The sequence below is a fragment of the Hetaerina americana genome, unplaced genomic scaffold, assembly GCF_022747635.1.
Source record: "Hetaerina americana unplaced genomic scaffold, ioHetAmer1.1.p SCAF_16, whole genome shotgun sequence".
NCBI lineage: Eukaryota > Metazoa > Arthropoda > Insecta > Odonata > Calopterygidae > Hetaerina > Hetaerina americana.
This window is the reverse complement of record NW_027286719.1, coordinates 589149-611824: the sequence shown is the minus strand read 5'-3', so window position 1 is coordinate 611824 and position 22676 is coordinate 589149. Positions and strand designations below refer to the sequence as shown.

At 37.9% G+C, this 22676-nt stretch overlaps 2 protein-coding genes across 8 annotated transcripts in view; one reads left to right on the top strand and one right to left on the bottom strand.

The window, feature by feature from the left end:
• The window catches only part of RhoGAPp190 (Rho GTPase-activating protein 190), a 179826-nt gene extending 178459 nt beyond the window's left edge, over positions 1 to 1367 (bottom strand). For 5 of the 6 annotated variants that reach the window (XM_071584011.1, XM_071584014.1, XM_071584012.1 and 2 more), the window contains exon 1: positions 1033 to 1366. The gene's annotated coding sequence lies outside the window, so the exon portion shown is untranslated. Of the gene's footprint in view, positions 1 to 1032 lie in introns of all 6 variants that reach the window. The other variant, XM_071584008.1, reaches the window with a different exon arrangement.
• A 9810-nt stretch (positions 1368 to 11177) lies between these two features.
• Positions 11178 to 22471, top strand: LOC139687024 (glycerate kinase). 2 transcript variants are annotated; one of them, XM_071584121.1, is made up of 3 exons: positions 11178 to 11630; positions 16735 to 16894; positions 21006 to 22471. In XM_071584121.1, the coding sequence occupies exons 2-3, from the start codon at positions 16747 to 16749 to the stop codon at positions 22085 to 22087; spliced, it is 1230 nt and encodes a 409-aa protein (XP_071440222.1). In that variant the 5' UTR covers positions 11178 to 11630; positions 16735 to 16746; the 3' UTR covers positions 22088 to 22471. The 2 variants fall into 2 exon arrangements, with proteins under 2 accessions (XP_071440222.1, XP_071440221.1); XM_071584120.1 differs by having other exon boundaries at positions 16625 to 16894.
• Positions 22472 to 22676: the final 205 nt, after the last annotated feature.

The following is a 22676-nucleotide window of genomic DNA, read 5'->3' as shown; positions in this document are numbered from 1 at the left end:
TTGTGGCACTAAGGTACACTCGGTTATGGAAATAAATCAAGAAAATAACCTGTACGTGGAACTACATCCAAAATGGAATATGAATAGCCTAACAACCACATATATACACCATACGTCTTTACTTCTCCAATCAAAGTACTGCACATCGGCCAAATTCAACTATAGAACCGTAGGAGCTGTTACAACCTCGTATTGCATGGGAGCACCAGAAATATAAATAAGAAATTACAGCTAAAAAGTGCTTCCTATTGAATGAGTAACATGACGTACCATTGACTATTGGTCAATTACAATTACTCCAATTGGCATTCCACAACTAAATTAGATGTAACATTTCAAAAATATATTTTGGTGAATTATTTCTTATCCATAACACATTTTTACGACGTGCAATAATTTCACACGGCTAGTAGTGGACAATATAAAGCAGATACATGGTTACGAAAAAGGAGGCCGCTACCCCGTTCGCCTAAGCTACTTGGCATTATCGTTTCTTGGGACAAAATCATGAAAACGATGCAAGATTTATGACGGTAGATGGATAAATGTAGCCAAATATTTCAAAATTACTAATACATCTAAACACAACGTCCGCCAGACCCCTAGAATGGGATAGTTTAAGCGAACAGTTACGCTTCCGGCAGACGTACGATCGGCACAAAGTGAGCAATAATGAATCATCGGTAAAATGAGCATTGAATTGATAGAAGTCAGTTCATTCTCGTGTCCCTTAGAAGCTTAGAAAGCTGAGAAACATGCTCACAAAAAGGGACGGAATGGAAATGTCACATGACCACCCGTCTCAATTTCTCATGTACTTTCAAAATAAGACAGGACACAGGCCACTCCGTCATTTCAAATGTATACTAGACCTTAAGTTCTTCTGCACAGTTGCCAATTAGATGACCAAGTGGATGTAATCACCCTTACAGATTGAAATCCGTGAAGACAATTACACCATACTGCAATACCGAACTAAATGCTTCCGAATATAACTCTAAGGGCGAAATGTGAACAAGAAGTTTTACTTACCTCACGGTTCCCTCTATTATTAATTTCACACATCCTTCAATCTACTCCACAGTGCAAAAATGAAGGTATGAGTAATATTGCTATTCGTCCTGATGGTATCCCTCACACGCCAAACACTATTTCGTATTCCGTACCAAGCAAACTCGCACTAATGCATAAATTTATATCTCGCACACTAAATAAGAGCTTATTCTTACACATACTAAAACCATTCCCAAATCTGAATTTGTCAGGCACCTTCAACCCTACGACTAGGTCAGCATGACGCCATATTGAATTATAATTTCCCAAGAAGAGGCGCAGGGTTTGAGACCTGACTCGTGATTGGCTAATAGAAGCAACATAGCATTTGTGGTTCATAGAGTCACAAACGCAATTATGTTGATTTATTTTAAGAGCATTACTTCAAGCAAGACTGATTGAAAAATGTACCAGGATGTATACTTTGAACACATTTGTTAGCCAGGTAGAGTCATATAGGCTCCACCCACAGCTAATTATCATTATCGGAACATTTTGGTACAGATATCCACCACAAGAGGGGAGCAAAAATCTCAGATATCCGTCGGTCATTTACGAAGTCTACTAACATTGATGAAAACCATACGGAAGGTTAAATAAGAATCCTAACCATCAATATTATGTCTCGTAGTGGCTCTTAAGAGGGAATATGTTAGTGCATACGTAGCTTGCTGCCATCATCAGTAAATTGGTCGTTCTTATGAAGAAACGTGAGTGTTTTGGGCGGTATGGAGGACTGCTATGTTTGGTTTTGGACGATGGCTTATATCCATTCTCTCCTAAAGTGATAGGAGCGTTAGCCATGATTGTTTTCTTTGATGTAACTGCGTATATATGTAATATGCTAGAAATTTTGTTGGTTTTATTAAGTTTTCCTTAATCTAAACAGGCAGGGGTGGAAAGAAAATGCATTGTCTCAGGTTTGGAATCAATTAAGTGTTCGAAGCTATATGGCAATGGAAAAGGTACCAGAAATCACTCGGCATTTTAAGAGGATGTAACTGTAATTTTAAGTTCAAATCTTTATAGCATCATATATTCCCCAAAGTTCTAGTCCTTGAATGATTTTACGTATTACTTGGTAGTTTCTTGATAAAACATTTTTTCCCAGCAGCAACAACCCAGGTTATCAGCCACTTTCAGCGACTTAAATAATATCGGATGGCATGCACTCTTCATCGAAAGGTGCAGTACCGTCATGCAACCGAGAAACACACCATTAATGTATATATTATTATTCACTTCATCAAATTGGGTTCAGGTTAATCAGTATCAAGTGCGCATATATATAGGTACCAGTGTTAATACTTCCCAAGCTCGATTGAATTTTGGTATGATTCGCTAGTCTTCAATGCCCCTTCCGCGCCAATAAGTTTTTATAAAATTTGCCCATCGTTTCAAACGTAATCTAATCTTGAGTAATTACCTGTCCTCCTTCCATTCGAATTACGCATCCAGTGGCTTCGCCATGAACCAACAACGCTAGTTGTGAGCTCCTCAGAAGCTGCCCTACCCCTACTAAAGTAACAGTAGCCTATTGATTTTTGCTGACCATATACTGACACCATAGGCAGTCATTTCCCTTAGGTATAGAAAAGCCCTCACGAAGAGAGGCGTGCCGATGTGGTTAATGTTATTATATTCAGAAGGGCCGCGGACCAAAGAACATTTCATTTACAGCTAGGTATCCTTGATAACTTGGCATTGTGAATGACGTATTGCGTACTCAAAAAACGGTAAATCAATGGGCAAGTTATTAATATTGATGGACTTGTACTATTGTGGGAACCAGTTTCTAAAAATTTTGGAATTTGCGATTATAATCGCGGTGTTCTTGTTTCAAACACCGAATTTATGGGAATCCCGATATCAAGATCAACAATCACTATGTACTCTCAAAGCTGAAACTCACGAAAGAACTTAGCATGATACATGCCTATCCGAAACGGTGCAAAAAAAATTCCGAGAAATAATAGTATTATCCTCTACCAAACCGTCTTACTGTCCCATAGAGCTCGTGGGCTGCCATTCTAAACGAAATAGCGCTCCCCTATGCCCGCATATTACCACCCTTGGTCACCAGATGCTATATGTTGTTCTGAGTGCCGAAATATTAACCGGAGGTCGCAATTATATAGCGACGTCAAAATAATAATAGCTCGACCGCGGGGATCGTTATATGTTAGCTCGCGTCTGAGGATTGCATTACTACTGGAGCGAACTTGTTTTCCATGTTTAAAAAGAGCGCATACCGTCTTTTCATTGTTTTCATATTCTTCCTACTTGGCGGGACCAATTGTCTTGCGTCTAACAGAAATGTTTTTTCAGCTATTAGAAAGGAAGGGAACGTAGAGAAGAGATTTCTTGAATTTGAAGGTCGAATGTTTTCATGGTTTTATCCGTGCTTCTGCCACAAATAAGAAATCAAAACAAACGTTAGATGTGAACGGGGAGGTCGATGTTTTGTTTACACAAGAGGAGTACACTCACGAAGGATTTCATACAGTTTTTTCTCATTAGCGATGACGTTTTATAAAATTACCCCGTATAGTGTGCAGGAACATTTCCACTTTTTCACTGAAACATCATATTGAATATTATATTTCTCGCAATGTGCAGTAATCTTTCTGTTACATATAATATTTACTAATTTTGTCTGTATTCATTCTCTTCGTACAATCTTATTTCTATCTCGTGTTACGAGTCTTGCATATTGCATTTCATAACATCAGAAAAACGGGCTTTAAACTTCGGGATTCTTTAAAGACGTTTGAGCCTACCTACGAATTCACACCTAGGGGATATTTCGTATTTAGTAAGTCGCCCGATGCTATTCCTCTGACAACATTTTAAATTGCATCGGTTATTCTGTAAAAGACGCCGGCATCAACGTTGGTAACGACCGATGCTATTTTCGAATCCACAGAAGAGTTATGGAAGAATGAAGAAGTTGTCTTGTACCTGTCGATTTAAGTTGATCGAAGGTTGACCAAAGAAAAACATTTTCTTTCAATCAATACCTTTGGTTAAAATGACAGCTTCCTGCGAGTCTAAAACAGCAGGCGCGAATTAATTATGTTCACTGAATAACTATATTTTATCTATTATTCATGAGTTCACTTTGTTCGTCGAATACCTCATGTTTTATGATTAGAATTTATATATAGTATTGGAAGCTTGTGGTAGGCAATGCAGTGTGATGTGAAACAATAAATCTTAGTACTATTTTATCAGGTATTATCATTAGCCATTAATAACCTTTTACCTCGGCAAACAACACTTGTGTCACAAGTCATGAATGAACTAAGATTGCGATACGGTATTGCATCAAAAAGTAAAAGCTACTTAAAGTGTAGTAATTTTCTTTTAAATTGTAACCCAAGAATCTCCTAATTTAGTATTAATATTCATTGAATGAATTACTAAATGGCAATTGTATTGCAATGTTTGCATTGCATACTCTACAGGGTGAGGAGGTTATCTCCGGACAGATTTGAATTTCCCACCATATCGTAGTTCCTCTGGAAGGCGCGTTTGGCGTTCTTGAAAGCTATAGGCATATAGTAACCAGTCATTGCCGCAAAATGTTATGTAAAATTCCGGGGTACAATCGAAGAGCCGCTATTATCGAAAGTGTTCGCGCTGGGCCTTCCCCTAGTGAAATAGTTCGATTCTTCGGGTACTCCAGATCAACTGTTTAGGATATTGCGGCAAAGTATAACGCTCCGGAGATGTCTGGGGAAGGTGACGCTAACCCGGCTAGGAAACCTTATTCGAGGAAACGCGTGTCACGAACTGCGGCAGTCGTCGAGAAATTGGAATTTGGCGTTAGAATTGATTGTTAGCGAGCGAACAATGCGTCGGATGGCAGAGGAGGACCTATTTTACAAGCCGTATACAATAATGGTTCGACAAATGCTGTCTGAGAATGCCATAGCATAGCGGATTGCTTGCTGCAACCTCCCATTGTGTTCTCTAAAAAATGAAGCTGCGGGGCAAATCAGATTATTTTCTGCTGAAAAAATGTTCACCGTTGACGTGAAGATCAACCGGAGAAATGATATCTGGCTCGCCTGCGAGCCCGATTGTTGCTCGAACAAAATTTCCGGCTAGTGTTCACGTCTTGGGTGCTGTGTCCAGTTAGGGTGATATCATGCCGCCACATTAGGGGTCAGGGTGATATCATGCCGACACTCTAACACGAAAGAAGTCTATCGGCAAATTTTGAAGAATGTCGTGAAACCGTGGATAGTAACTGAGGCCTCGGGAAGACAATATGTCTTTCAACGGGACAGTGCACCAGCCCATACGAGTCATTTAGTCCAAAACTGGCTCTCAGATAACATTAACATGTTCTGGTCCAAGGAGTTCTGACCCCCGAAAAGCTCGGACTTGAACCCCCGCGAGTATTATATTTGCAGCGTAGTCGAAAGTGACCAATAAGACCAGGCGCCCTAATATTGTGTATTTTAGTTAATATTGCTGTTATTAGCTAATATTGTGTAATAATCTTATGGAATTGTATTGTGGGGACTGCCCTCTCACCTTCTCAGTGTTCTAAAGATACAGAAAAAGATGGTGAGAATTATGTGCAATGAAAATTATTATGCACACTGTCGACCTCTCTTTAGAAAGTTAAAATTGTTAACTGCTCCCTGTGTATATATCTATCAATCTATAATGCTTGTTAAAAATTATAGTACAGATTTTGAAACGAACAATAGCATTCACCTGTACAATACAAGACAATGCAACAACCTGCATGTAAAATCAACAAACTTAACCATGGCTGCAAATGGTCCTAAGTCAATGTGTATAAAATTATACAATAACCTACCTATATGTATTAAAAAAGAAGAGCGTGAACCAGTATTCAAGAAAATGGTCCGAGAATACCTCTCTGATAAGTGTTTTTACAGCATCAAAGAATACCTGAGACCTAATTCATAAATGTTCATTCCTTCCTTTTATCCTTGTAACACTTGTTTCTTGTAATATTTTCTATTTTTTGTAAACCATGACATGTCCTATACACTTGCTAGAGCTACTATGCACTGTGTCACTTGGATGAATAAAAATATTATTATTATTATTGCATCTCTACGCACCGCTATCGTAGCAGCATTCGCGAATATGGACAGCGCTGTTTTAAAGAGTGCGTGCGATCGATTCATGACAAGATTGGAGGCGGTCATTGCAGCTGAAGGGGGTTAAATTGAGTAATGTTACTCTTGGCAAATACCATTAATTGTATGTAAAAGGATTTTCATTTGTATTTTTTGCAATAAATTTGCTTTTAAACAAAAGTTTCTATAGTAGATGTTCTTTTTCATGCATGTTCATCGTGCTGACATGTACCTGATTTTTGCACTTTTCTCCATGTTCAACGACTTCTTACCTACATGAAATTGTATGTTCAGTGGACAAAAATATTATCATTACGGTTTTAAAGTTAACTCCTTGCTTCCTGGGACGGATTTGTTTCTCTCAACTCGCTTGGTCAGTCATCACCGTAGCCATTCATTTTAGGCTGAGAAATATTAGATTTAGTGAAAAATGCTCTTTCGTTAAATTTATCGAACAAAAATTTGAAATTTCGGAGCGTAATAAAACACCTCGTTGGCTTAACTGGATGAAGCGCTCGGCTTAACGTCGAGGGATCCGGATCCAAATCCGGGACAAGGCGAATGATTTTTTACACTTTGAAATGTATGCATGCTAACGCATATTATGGAATGGCTACGTTAAAAGTTACTGACGCGGCATCTCCCGCAGTTCTTTGAACTTTTTAAATCATTAAGAATTTAGCTCTTTGACACAGTTTCCATCAATGAAGCTGTTTTTCTTAAATTATCGAGTAATATACAGAAATGTTAAACTAGAAGTAATTTTCAAGCAAGGTTCAAAGTGGTTGTTTTGAGCAAAAAAACCTTTGATACTAAACTTACTAAAAAAGTTTGACTTTAAAGGTTGACTTACTAAAAAAAGAGCAGGCATGCAATGCCAATTGCTGCATACATGCCATTTGAAATTTGAATGGAATCATTCCCATTTTATGAGCAAGTTTTTTTGCTTATCATGGTCATCAGCATGATTTATAATGCTTTGTCCCATAAATTTTCTGGGAAAAGAGATCGTAGAGTTTGAGGACATGTGATGTCTGGGAAACGGAGTTCGATACCATGGAACTCCCTCATGGTAGACATTTGCATGCCGTTGAACCACACGTGAGGGGAAGAACTCTGCTGCAGTCTGAGGCAACCTACTTGCAAGTCTCAGCCCAGCCATTCAAAGCGCATATTAGATCTCATTCATACTGAAGAGTGATACTTTTGCGTACACACCTGATCTTCCCCAGAAATTTCTTCTAGTAATTTTGTGAGGTGCTGCACTATATGTTCATTGGATTTTATGTTTGCTTGAGATGGTAGGGCATATTCCAAAGAAACTGCGGGAGATGCCGCAACAGTAACTTTTAACGGAGTCATCCGCTAATGTGCATTTCAATGCAACAATTTCAGAAATTGAAATGCACATTAGCGGATGACTCCGTTAAAAGTTACTGTTGCGGCATCTCCCGCAGTTTCTTTGGAATTTGTCAAAGGGAAAACACCATACGTGTTTAAAGTTGGCTTTAACCTCGTGGACAGTGGCGCCTCGCGCACGACTACGAATACATGTGACATTGTATGTACGGTATTTCGTCATAACATCTAGTTCCTTTAAAAGCCCCAAAATTTCAAAGTTTAAGAGGACGCCTCGGTAGCTTAAGTGGCTAAAGCACTCGACCGGATATTGAGGGATCTGGGTTCGAGTCCCAGTCAAGGCGAATGATTTTTACGCTCTGAAATTGTTGCATGGTAGGGCATGTTAGTCAGGTATTCTGCACCAATTTCATCAGAAGCTTGGTAATTGTTAAGCTAAAACAATACGATTTGGCAGGCTTCAGGAGACGATCCCATGTGGGAAACTCAAGTAAAGGGGTGTTTGAACTGATTTAGAAATGGGCACACAACTGTGAATCTTTGAGCAGCATTCTGGGAGGTGACAAAGAGCTCAGAATGTAACTCTCATCGAGAAAGATTGAAATTTGATAATGACAGATCATTATTTGACATTATAGTATATTCTACACATTTAATTTTACAGAACCTGGTCATATGCAAAGTTTATACAAAATTTGTGCCCAAGCTCCTGTGCAAGAACTAAAATAACTGTCTTTACTTACTCTTGGTCATGTTGGACAGTGCCAATATCAATTCTGATTCTCAACACCGTGATAAAGGCCACATATGTGTGGATATCACCTGGAAACTAAGCATAGTCATCACATTGGAATCATTTCTCATCCCCAAGTTCCAAAAAAGTTTGACTTGAGAATTCTCAGTCGTTACTTATTTTGCTGAGGCCCATCATCCAAGGGGATCGAGATGGTGCGGGGGCTAACGTACTGGCTTCCCACCCAGAGGGCCCGGGTTCAAATCCCGGCGGTGTTTTCCCGGAATATTTTTCAGAGGTATCTCGATCCCCACTTGAGGTGCTTTGTGGAGGGCACTTTGAGTGAGTACGCCGTCCGTCGGATGGGAAGTTAAGCTGCGGACCCCTTGGTGCCTTTCGTTAAGAGTAGGCTAATGCCGACGCCGGGTTTTCTCTCCACCCTTCATCCTTTCCTATCCATCCCCTATGGAGCAAATGACCTCAGCTGTCGGTCGCCTCCACTCAAAACTACTACTACCCCCATCATCCAAGTCATCACATTTTGATGCATTCAAACACTTCCGTAACAGTTCAAACTTGCTTTCTCAAATAAATTGTTAATTTTTCATAAATTTCATTGTTGCTTGTTATTCAAAACTTTGCAGATGTCAGTTTTGATACTATCACTTGTGATAACCACTTACTCTGCATTTTTAGATTAAGTGGAATTTCTTTTTGGTTGTGGGTTTTGGCATAAATTCACAAGATTGTATATAAAATCACTGCCATTATTCTCAAAAAGATGTTGCTCTCCGATTCTTTTCGCATTCACACACCTCACTCTACCAATGTTGAAATTGGTTTAGAGCTCAGAATTTTAAGAAGTTCTATGATAGGAGGAATATGGAAAAGTCACATGGCAAACAGTAAGAAGCTTTTCTTGCTAGCAATAATCCTTAATGAAAGGATGAAAGTTGCCAAAATATGTTTGAAACAGTCAAGTAAAAGGTTTCCCCTCCCTAAATAGGTGGGGTATGTAAAACAAAACTTCCAAAGGGGTCAGGGATGCATTAAGTGGAGTATCACTGCAATGTTGTTGTCAAATATTTGTTGCAATGTTGTGGTCAGGGAAAATTAAGTTGATAAATTACATTTTTTTGTTTTGGCAAATGACTACCACAAAGCAATGCATTTGTCACAACTATTTCAATAATGCCATTATGTCATAGGCTTAGCACCCTAACACTCATTTAGCATCCAGAAATGGCATTAATGACTTTTAAGGGATAACTTCTGATATTATTTCACATAGCCAATGTCAAAATAGCATCCTTAAGCAAAGAGCATGGGTTGCATCATTTGCAAATAATCTACCTGTATATGTCTCCAACTGCTCATATCCATGTGGCAGATTTAGATTCGGGATAGGCTGTGTTGGGAAGTGGGGAAAGACGGATGTCTAGTCAGCCAAGAGATTATTGACCTTTAAGACTGTAGTGGGAAGTGAGTGCAATATATATGGCATAAGAATCAATGTTAACTAAGACTGCATAGTTTTGGTGAATGAGAAAAGCTAAGTTAGACATAAAAATAAGGATTTTGGACTAAAGAAGATGGATGTTTACTTTTCCCATATGTGTTTTAGAAAAATTAGTAAAAGTATTAGGGGAATAAGTAGAAGAATTTAATTGAAGTAAGATCTGGTGCTTTCCCGGCGCATTTGCTACATGATGTTTTCTTGGGTCTTCTACCGGGTCAGGGTTTCCATATTGGCCATCGTTTCGCTGCTCGACTTGTGCATTGTCCATAGGGTATATGCTATCTACCCTGAGGATGATGCATGAGTCGGGCATCGCAACATCGGCCAATATGGAACTCCTGACCCGGTGGCACACCTGAGACAAGTTCATGAAGAATTGCATGATGCAAAGAAGCATTCTCAAAGAGGAGAGAATTGAGGACAGGAATGTTGAGTTATGAGGTTAAGAAACAGCTTGTCAAAACTGAAATATGACGCATATTTTTGTAAGGTATGGAAAGATGGTCATTGAAGCAAGGCAATAAGCGAACATTGGATGCTTTTGAAATGCGGGTGCAGAAGGAAGTAAAAGGTGAGGTGAACAGAAAGGAAAACGAACAAGGAAGTGTAAGACAAGGTGGAGGAGGAGAGAGAATTCCTGGCAGAAACCCAGGAGGTAGCAAAGATGAATGCAGAACATTTTCATTGGCAATGGGATGTTGAAGACTGTGATAGAGGGGAGAATGTTAGGCTACGAGAAAGGGACAGGAATAGGATAGGAATGTTCGACGGAATTAAGGAAATATGCAGAACTGAAGAGGGGCTTATCGTAGGGTCGGATTTTAGTTTTGTTTTTTAAGATATGCAAATAAATAGACCCTTGCATCGCTGCGTCCATTAAAAACTGCCTTAACATAAATATTGCAATAATCCTTAATTAATATTTTTGTTTGGTGTAAATGCGATTAATTAAAATTCCAGCATCATAAAAGTATGAGTATTCATGACTTTAGATGCTATAAGTCTCTTTTCTTTGAAAATAATTAAGTTTCTGAACATTTAATTTGATTTGTGGTCATTATACTTCCAAGGCACAATTTGCGATTTTTAATTTAAGTAATATGCTCAGGTGGTCTACAATATTTTCAATGAAAATTGACCAATTCCCTTCCTTTGCCCATACCATCAGGACGATACGTATTTCTTTAATGTTCACATGTATGACTACAGTATCCGTTATGTTATTCAGATAGCTCCCTTCCAGTACAATTGTACCTTACGTCATCTCCGACTGTCAAAATAAAATTCCGCCGTTAGCCATTCAACACATCCGACATTGGCCGCGCGGTCTTCATTTGTTCGTGACACCAGTTAGAGAGAGCAACACTGATGTGTTTGAGGGCAAGGCACGTATGTGAATGAGGGTAACGTTCGGTATCTCTGTAATCAGTCTTATAAAAAAAATGTATGCTCTAATATTTATGGTCTTCGCTACAGCGAAGGACGCTGCATGCATATATTGACAACAGCTTGGAATCAATTGCGACCGGGGATTAACGATCTCTATTTGTGATTGATACTGTGGATTCCACTTTATAATGCTGCTTGTAAACAATGTTACTATTTGCAAGTTGTTAGTGGTAACATCCTAATTTAAGGAGAGATAACCAAGTCAGGAAAACAGTACCAGCAATGTCATCAAATAAGGAAATCATTAAGTTTATATCCTTGAAACTGTTCCGTTCAGGAGTTTCATCCGTTCTACCACAAACGCTAGTTAGAAAACATGTTAGTAGAAAAGGTCCCCATCTCATGGTAATGGAAGATACGTACCGTCTTCAGCAAAACTGTTACGTCGTAGGTGAGTATCAGTTGTGTTAAGGCTGACCATTTGTACTATTACTAAGACTTCCACTCTTGTACCAATGGTATGTTGTAATTCGGGAAACTTTGTCTTAAATTTTTGTTGATAGTTTTTAATAAAGGGCAAATATACGGCAACTAAAGTTTGATATTCATTTCCACCAAACTAAATCAATCTCAGAAGGCAGATGCACATGCTTAGAAAGTTACTCCCAATGTTTGCCGATGTTTTCTATCGCTGTTAAAAATGTTCAAATTTGTGAAAAGCGAAATAATTTTTAAGTTGACTGTGTAGGGTCAACATTAATTCTCCTTTTTCATATTCTAAAAGTTGTTTCTTCGGAGATTGATACTTCTGTTTTCATTTTTGACAAATCAATTTTTGTATGGGATCGCATATTAACTTAGTTTTAAAACAATCGTGAAATACGATGACATTTCATCTCCTTCCGCGCATACTGTGGTAGAGGGTGTCTTATTTAAAGGCGAAAACCCACAAAAAATTTACTGAAATGCTTGCAAACAATGAGATATTGTAATAAATCTAAATGTTGATACTCGGTGACAAGATGGTGGAGGAATAAATGATATAATGATAGGTTTAAATTATTTCTTAGGTAAATGTGTCTTCAGAATGTAACAACCATGCAGGTTCATGTCAATACATGTCAACCTCCAAAACCCTTTCGTGTCTGTAAGAAGCGTCATTTAATGTGGTCAGTCAGATTGCAAGTATTACCAGTAAATAATACAGTGTGCTAATAGATTTAATAAACAAATAAATTTTTGGGCGCGTGGTTTTATGTGATTATATAATATGTATACTTATTAACTTAAATATATTTTCAAGTTTCTTAAAAGAACATTTATTTTAACATATTAAATAAGGTTCACATTGATTCATTAAAATTTATAATCTAGTATGCCTTTGATGTGCATGGAGGAAATAGTCGATAATAGTTAATTCATGGCTGAAAGTTGAGCTTTATTGATATTCAGCATTTCTGAAGTCAGTGACTGAATAGAAGTACCCACATACTAGATAGAAGAACTTAATCAGGATCAAACGCCTACAGTATTTGTAAAAGTTAGGACAAAAATTAGCTGAGAAATAGCTCTTTTTATTATGCATTGTCATTTTTAATCATGAAAGTGGTTTGTATGGCCTCATACCTGTTGCTAAGATATCCAATATCATGCCATGGTTTCTAACTCAAAAACCATAAACACAGCAATCAGCCTGAAAGTCAGTTTGGTAGGTGATGGTAGAGTTCTCCCAGTACTATGCCTGACGGCATGTAAAATTCACACATCAGGGTAGGGGGGGGCAGTTCTTCTCTCTGCCAGCTATGGTTTCTCAGGAAGATCTGGTACCTGAAAAACATACAGCATGGATGGAGCTGAGGGTGCCGAGATAGGCTTGCCCAGGAATTGAGCCCAGGCCCTCTGGTCAGTAGTCCAACGCTCTGCCGCTGAACTACCGTGACCCTTCTAACCCAAAGTATAACTCTAAATCATGAGGGAAACATTTGCAAATTATAATAGTGCATTTATACTAAACACACTGCATTAATGGTATGTACACCAAATACAGGTATAAATTTACATAATTATGTAGGCATTAATTAACTGGTTTTAATAGAGGGAAAGGAATATTAATTTTTCATGCAAACAACTAGTCACTACAAAAATCAAATATGTTATAATAAATTTTCATTACAAAGGAAATTTATCTTTCACGTAATCATTTAATACTTTGCCAACTATGTGCCGGTTCATTGCTATTTGCCAATCTTGGTCCTGGCCATGGAATTGGTTCTTAATGAACCAAGTCCATAAACTTTGTTTCATTGTAATTATGTGGTTCATTATGAAAAATTTTAATGATTGAGTCATTGGTATGAACCAAATCATTGAAATGAAGTGAAAATCCCATCTGTGCGTTTAAATAAGATATTCAAGCCTGGCGCACTGATCATGAAGTCTCACATGTTTTGAAAAGCTGATGGTTTACTTAGACGATTCAAGTGGATTCACTCACAAAAGACACACGAGGTTTTTCACGCTTTGCAAGATGGCAATGTATTGTACAATTTGTCACCACTATTTTTCAAAATTCCTTCTTTTAATAATCATTGTTTTACTCACAAAATCAGCTTGCCAAAATATTTGCTCAGCGTGCCACTTTGGGCACGAATGCCCCAGGTTCACCATCCCCCACATTAGGGTCATCAATTGAGAATGGATTCCCTCAAAATTAGCAAGAGTACAGGAAGTAGGGCATATTACAAACAGAAGACCAATCCTGGCACAGGTCAGAAATTGGTATTGCACAGTTAAGTGGATATAATTGTTGAGACATCAAGAGATACACATTGACAGACGAAACATTCCAGCATTAGAGTGAGTGGTAACTAATGGGTAAGTTATGCGAAGCATAGAATGAGGTAATACCATCACTTGATTACCCCAAACAAGCAGCCAAGGGTCTTGCTTCACCCTCACTTGGGAAAGGTTTCAAGTCTTAATCAATAATCACTGTCTTTCCCAGAATCTTTTCCTCACCAACACAAAATAACTCACAGAGGTGTGCCTGTACACCATGATAATCTCCAAGTGATGACCATTTTACTGTTTAAATGAGTTAGTTTAAGTAGCTCAAACACTTCATCACATATTCTCATTTGGCTTGATATAGAGTTTTTTTCACATTGAAAAACTTCTTCCCCCTCACTCTTTTCAGTCTCATTTGTACACCATAAGCCAATCAGGAAAAATCCCTGTGCCATGCATATCCTCTTTCACCAGGATTCCATCACAATTATCATACCTGGGGAGTAATTATCAATTAGTGAGCTAAATTCCACAGATTTTACCACAATGCAACTGAATTTGACATGCAGTAGACTTAAGTTACTTCCATATCTAACAGTTTCTGAAGTAGAGAAAAAAGTTGCAATTGAAAATCTCTTCCATGATAAGGCACTCTCTTTCTTCATAAGTTTCACATAATGAACAATTTTTTTTAACTTTGAGGCATTTACTTTTTATCAATCCAATAGGCAAAACATCATCAATGCCTAAATAAATAGATAAAGAACGTACTACGGCCGAGTGAATGGAAAGAATATAAAACCCAAAGCCGTACACTTAAGGGCACTTATAGGTGGAATAAAGAAGGGGGTTTACAGGGAGTGGGAAAGTTATAGCAATCACTCTTTATTCCACCTTCTTTATTCCACCTATAAGTGCCCTTAAGTGTACGGCTTTGGGTTTTATATTCTTTCCATCATCAATGCCTTTCAAAAGTTTCAGTTTCATTGTCAAATGTGATGTCAATATAGTAGTATTCCAGTTTTCATTGATCCTTTCCTATTTAGATTCATACCCTCTCTGGCCAGGTCAGTTTCATCAATCTAACAGTTTACGTGGACAAGTAGCTGTCCTTATTTTCTGCTCACCCAATGCCTACCATCATTTCTAATCATTTTTTTAAATGTGTGTTTTCTCTCCTTGATTTACCACAACTATAGCTTCAGCATATTGAACTACTTCCTTGCCGTTGTGCACAGATCCTGAATAAGGCCCACCACATATTGTTTGTCCTTTTACCTCCTTTGTCCCCACGCAAATCAGTGCTACCTCTTCGTCATGCTCCGCACTTACATTCATGCATTTCCTTTCTAATTGCTCAGTTCTTATACCAGGCAGGCATTCCACTACCACACCTTTTCCAACACATACATCACCAGTATATCTCTGCAGGGATTCACCCAAGATGATCATTGGTTTGTTTTTACCTGTGAAGGGAGGATCCTCAAGCAAACCGTTTGTGAAGCCATTTTCCATTCCCCAACTCATACAATAGTTTCCCATTCCCATGCCCTAAGAGAATTCTCAGGCTAACGTTTATTAGTGGAACTTGCCTATTTTTTACTGTTTATGTTATTTCCATACGTTTTTGTTAATTTGACTGCCTTTTGACTCAGTCCGCCCATTTAATGCTATAGGTATAATTATGATGTCAGAAGTGTTTGTAAATATCACAGCAATTATGCTATCAGAGGCAATCCCAAAAGTTGGAAATTTAACCAGATCAAGATTTTTGCAAAATGTAAATGTGTGAATAAGATCAAAGGAGCGTACCTATGTACAATATGCACTACTCATGGAGTAGGAAGTACAAGTTAAGTCAGGGGCGGAGGACCAGAATTAGAGCCTCTGAAGCATTTTTTAGGCTGTATTTAAATGAAAGCATCGATGGAATTTTTTTCCTGGGAGGAATTGCGTTAAGGAGCACAGCGTCAGCCAAAGAGAGGAAACATCCAAGAGCAGTGCGAGAGGAATTTCTCCCATCTGTGTTCTCCCTCCTTTCAACTTGCCTTTGTTTTGATGATGGTTGTTTGAACAGAATATTATGCAAATTCCAAAGAAACTGCAAGAGATGCCGCAACTGTAACTTTTAATGGAGTCATCCGCTAATATGCATTTCAATGTGAGTTTAAGAGGATGCCTCAATAGCTCAACTGACTAAAGCACTCGAGCGGACATTGAGGGATCCGGGTTCAAATCCCGGTCAAGGCAAATGATTTTTACACTGAAATTATTGCATTAGAATATTATGCCTCTGTTCCTTAAATATTTGCCACTCATTGTGTGAGAAAATGTACAACTTTAAATTTCTAAGATTGGTAAAATAGCGTGCCATATTCCATTGCATTACTTTCCTTCACTTGGCGTATAATTCCTTCAAAAGTGGTGCTTAAATTAAAACATTAGATTTTAATAGGAAGGCTAATATAAAATGTTACAAAGCTGCTGAATGGCAAAGGAGGTATGCATTTATGTAGGCATGTTGGAGCGATTACCATACATTAATTATCATGTAAAATTGGTGTTATACCTTTTCAGTTGACTGGTAATGCAACACTTCTTATGAACATTTTAAAAATAAAATAAATGCTATCAAATTTCTCTTTACTGCTCACTCAGGATTTGGGAAAGCAGTTCTTGCCATGTCCAGTGAACTAGAAAAAATCCTGGGGGAGCACCTGGTGGGTGGTATAATTAGTGTGCCTGATGGCATACGGAATACATTTCAGAATGCAAAAGAAATGCTGCCCAAAGCAAACAGTGTGCTGAAAGTGATGGAAGGAGCAAAAAACAATTTGCCTGATCTAAATGCTCAGAATGCTGCTTCCTGCATTGCTGATCTGGTGTCAAACTTGGACAACAGTGCAATATTATTTGTTACTATTTCAGGTACTGAAGCATGATGACCTAAATGTAGAGTTAATGGAATAATTTGATACCCTGTAAGGAAATGCCATGAGGTGACATCAGTTAGTTGAGATATTCAGTTAGTTTTTACGTAGAAGGTAAGATGCCAAAGAACTAGAAGGGAGTTGTTACATTCCTAAATGGATCCTAGATTTTTGGCTCGCTACTTGTAGGTTAGAATAGTGGTAGCAGGCCAGGGTTCGTACACTAATGGCTAGTTAATTTCATATCCTTACTTCCAATAATTGGGTCCAAAGTCCATGGTTAAATGAAGACTTGATGGACGTTGTAGGTCATATTGACCCATCCAGAAATGAATGATTGTCTTGTCTATGTAATCATGCACTTCAGTGATAATACTTTGAAAATAAATAGTAACACGAGGTTATTCACAAATAGCATTGGTAATTGCCTAAGACATAAATAATACAGTGGCCTGCAAGTGATCCCAGCAATATTGTTGCTTGGTTACCAGTATGCAGTCTTTGGTAATTGAATTTGGAAAAATGTACTTCAGTAACTTTCTGGGTAGAGTTAAATCACCTGTATAATTTATCACTCGCTAGTCATAGACTTAATACAGTCTATTAGAATATTTGGTGAATATTAACATCAGACGAAACACAGGGAGAATATGTTAGTTTACCAGCATACTTGCATTAAAAAGCTTGCTTCATCATTTGAGCAATCAGGAAATATTTGATGTAAAATCAGGTGCTCACTTCATGATGAAATTGTTTCAAGCATTTGGAACACCATACAGAAAGGTTTCATTTGCAAACCAAAACCAAGTACAAAGGGAATTGACTTGATAGGTAAAAAAATAGCAGGAAGTATCATAAGAGTGCTGGAGAAATTGGAGACACACAATGCATGTAGATTATGTAAGGGACTGGGAAGCCTCTTTAAGTTCTAGTTTTCTAGTTATCTCTCCTGTAAACCGTAGTTGCCTAGCCCTTTTTACTGTTCTTTAAGTTTTCTGTAGCTTTCAAAATTCCAGTTTTCTTCCATAGTAACTGTTTCCCTTTCCTCACTCATGCTTTTCTCTGCAGCCACCTATCATTCTTTCCTTGTTGTTCTGCTTAATACTTCTTCATTCAGTTTTCTATACCCTCTTCCCTATTTAGTCCTCTTGAATCTGACGTTGAACTTCCTTAAAACTAAATGATAATCAAAATCAGCACCCTCCCCAGGCAAACTGTTAACTGATAATGCTGTTCCTATGTTTGTGCCAAACAATCATTCAGTTTGATATCTTTCTGAATCCCTCTGGGCTTTTTTCATGTGCACCTATGCGTTTTGTGGTGTTTGAATCAAGTGTTCATTAGAATTTAACACAGTCTCCTGCGGAACTATTTCTTTCTCCCCACAGTTATTTCTTATCCCTGAATGGTACCTAACTTCAAGGAACACCAGCATCATTATGTCCTCCAACTGATCATATTCCCCATTAACATCATCCTCACTATTATTGCATGGTGGCAGTTAGGCCTGAACAATCGCCTTGAATGTTGGTTCAGTTATTACTTGCACTATTCAAATTCTAACAGTCGCTTGCTCTTATGTTTACTATGCTTCTTCCTACTTTTTAGTTGCATTTGAATGCCACCCCTTGCTGGTTCCTCCTTGCTGACCTCTTCCCTTCCACTGTAACTATCCCTCAACTCGCTGTAACTATCACTCAATTAGTCCCCACTATCCTTCCATCTCAACTCGCATAGCTCTAAAACACCTACATTTCCTTTCTCCATCTCACTCTATATTTTTAAATTGACCTACACTCAACATTGTCCTAACTTACTATGTCTTTATTTTAACTAATTTTTTATTTAACTAATAACTTTCTAACTACGCTCGCCTTTGCTTTCCAAGGATTTTATCAGATGAGAAGACCTAGCTTCACCTGCTGCTAGGCATGACACATGGCTTATTCGGCCAAGTCCTGAAGTTTTCAGAACTCATACTCAATATATGTCCATTATGGTTTCATTGGATAATTAATTTAGGTGGTTTCCCATTGTCTTCCTCAATTTTTTTTCCATGACTTCAGGACTAATTCAAATCTTACAAGGAGTGTTAAATTCAAACAGTCTTGATGATACCACAAAGAGATCAAAAGGAAACCAAAAGGAAAAAGAATCTTGGAACAAGCAATTTTTATGAGTATTGATTTCTACCATGCACAATTTTTTATGACAGAAGTAACAAGAAATGGGGCATGGCTACTCAAACTGCTTGAAAATGTCAGCTATTGATATCACTTAATAAGTTTCCTTCTTTTGGATATTATATTTTGTCATTTTATGGTTATGCAAAAATGTGCAGATGTAGAAATTAAAATAATAATATTTATTGGTCCCAGGACTTAACAAAGTAAAATATAGGACAAATCAGAGAACAGTCAGCTGTTTCAGTGTTCCGAACACTCCAGGAACTCTTGCACTCTATAATAGCATTTATCTATCAGAAAATGCTTAAGATATTTCTTAAGTGTACCCCTAGAAGGAGTATATTTTATGCCTGGTGGCAGATAGGTGAACATTTTGATGGCCACATAAAAGGGACTCTAACTATACATAGCAGAAGAGTGGTAGAATAAATGTACAGTCAGTACTCTGTTGAGGGGTTATGCCCATGTACTTGAGCATTGGTGATGTTGTTGTTTCATATTATCCTCCATATAAATACATAAGCAATAAAGATATGGACAAAGTCAAGTTAGAATTTTTAATTCTTTGAAATAAGGTTTGCTGTGAGGGTATTTTTTCTAACAAAAAATGGTATTCCACATACATTCCTTCTCCCTAAATTTATGTTGTTTAAGAAGTTTTTGAGCTAACTCATCCATATAGAGGCATAAATTTAACCAATATACGAGGATAGGCTGAAAACTAATGCACACATGCTTGTAAACCACAAACAAAATGACCTTCAGAAGCTTTCCTGGTGGCCTGTCGAAGTAACATTCCCCCTCAACACGCATGTGCAGGTTTGAGGTCATTTCATTCATCCAGTGTATTTCGAGAAGCAAAAGTATGGAGATGCATTCTAGTGCCATGTCAACGCGAGTTAAACAGCGTGCTGTTATCGAATTGTTAGCAGCTGAAAAAGTGACTCCTACTGAGATTCATCGTCCTTAAAAGGCTTTTTATGGGAGCGATACTATTGTTGGGTCTACTGTAAATCGATGGGTAGTAAAATTTCATCTTTTCCTCAGGCGAAAAAGATCAAAAGACAACCATCTGCAGGAAAACTTCTTTTTTTTTTGGGGTTGGTTGTCTTTTGATGGTTTTCCTTTGTTTTGGGATGCTCACCAAGTTTATGTGACTGATTTTCTGAAACAAGGGGCTACGGTAAATTCTTCTCAGTACATACAAACTCTAAAACACCTCCAACATCGAGTTTGTCAGGTTAAAGGCAGCCTGGCACCAATAATCTTGCAACATGACAAAGCTCGTCCACACACCTCGCGGGTAACTCGAGAGGCTGTGCGAAACCTGAAATTTGAACCGATTCCACACCCTCCTTATTCCCCCAATCTTGTGCCTTGCAATATTTATTTTTTCCTCAACTCAAGAGACACCTAAAGGGTAATCATTACACCTTGGATGATGAGGTGAAGGCCGGCTGTCAAGTCCTGGATTCGAGAAAAGTTGGAGAGTGTTTCAGGGATGGAATGAAACAACTTGTTACACGTTAGGAGACATGCGTTATCCGTAACGGCAAACTGCGCTGAAAAATAAATACATGATTTGAAACTTAAACATTGTTCTTTAATGTATTTTTGCTCAATCTTGCTATTTGTTTTTGTTTGCGGTCTACAAACAAGTGTGCATTACTACTCAGCCTACCCTCATAACATCATCACATAAACCAAATAAATTTGGAAGATGTGAAGGAATAGATATGAGAATTGTTCATAGTTAAAAAATGATTGGTATATATAGGTTTATATTTTTTATCAACGAATACATCTTGGTGAAGTTTATTTACATTCTATCAAAAGCAATAGATTAGTCTTATGCTTAAAAATGTCATATTTTTGTATTCCAATCACTTTATTTGCCCGATTGAGCTGCTGATTTCTTTTCAGGGGGTGGCTCAGCTCTCCTGCCCTCACCAATGCCTCCAATTAGCCTTTCTGATAAGTTAGCTGTCACTAAACTCTTGTCTTCTGCTGGTGCCAGCATTCAAGAACTAAATGCTGTGAGGAAAAGCCTCTCTATGCTGAAAGGAGGAGGATTAGCTATGCTTGCATATCCTGCAAAAGTTATTGCTCTTATACTCTCAGATGTCGTAGATGATCCATTAGATATCATTGCTAGTGGCCCGACTGTGTATAATACCGACAGTAAATTTTTAGCGCTCCATATTTTAAATAAATACTCATTGGAAACCAAAGTTCCCCAAGTAGTACTGAATCAACTGAAGGGCCCTTTAAGCAGCAATACAATGAGTGTAGAAGTCCCCGTTGTCAATGGTCAGTTCAGTCATGTTTGCAATTATGTAATTGGAAATAATGGTGTTGCTCTTGAAAACATAGCAGAACAAGCCAAAAATGCTGGCTACGTCCCACTCATCTTGTCCTCGGCTCTTGAAGGGAATGCTCGGAAAGTAGCAAAACTTTACTCAAGTTTTGCTGTAGAAATTTGTAGGTTCATTTGTGGTGAAATTACTGGGGAATCCCTCCTTGCAAATTTAAACAATGCTTGCCATACACAAAGTATCCCACTGAAAAATTTCAATGCAGTCACTCAAGCAGATTTCCCCTATGAATGCAGGCGGTTTTGCTTGATATCAGGGGGTGAAACCACAGTGGAGGTTAAAGGAAGTGGCCTTGGGGGCAGGAATCAGGAACTTGCCCTTGCTTTTTCCTTAGAGGTTTCTGATTTAATGAAAAAATATCCTTGCTGCGAAATGTGCAACATTCTTCTGCTGAGTGGGGGAACTGATGGCATTGATGGCCCAACCACATATGCAGGAGCTATTTCCTACCCTCAGCAAATATCTTTCTCAAAATCGAGAGGCATTGACCCATTGACGTACTTGAATAATAATGATTCTACAAATTTCTATTTAAATATCAATAATGGAGAAGATCTCCTGGAAATTGGTCATACAGGCACTAATGTAATGGACATTCACATATTAATTGTTGAAATTAGTGAAAAATGACTTAGAAATTTGAAGGAAATATAGTGACTGTAATGTTGAGACTCGGCAGATTATGATGCGAGTGTCACGTGACATATGCATGTTACATCCTACAAGCTGCCACTTAGGTTTATGGCAGAGGGTGTTATGACCATTGGCCATTCAGTTACTTCCGTCATTTTATCTTGCAGAAGCAATAAGTTACTTTTTATAAAGTTTTTGAAATGTGGTATGTAATTTTCTTCACCGTTCCTGAATGGTAATGGGAAAAATCAATTCCATATACAGTGAAATCTGGCCAAGGTGGAAAATTGATTATGTGGAAATATAGGAATCTTAACGTTTTATGAACAAAAAGTATTCTAAAATAAGCCCTACTCCTCTGAAATGTGGAGGGTAAGTAATTAGGTCAATATTTATTGTACATAGAGGATCATTATCTATGTATGACAAAGGTGGAAATACAATTTCACATTTTAACCTAAACCACAATCATAAAACTCTTTTACTTTCAAATTGCTTTTATTCTGCCCTTATTCCCCGTTTAAAAAATCATCATTGTTATTCTACCAATTCAGGTAGATTTTTGATGGACATACTCTGAACAACA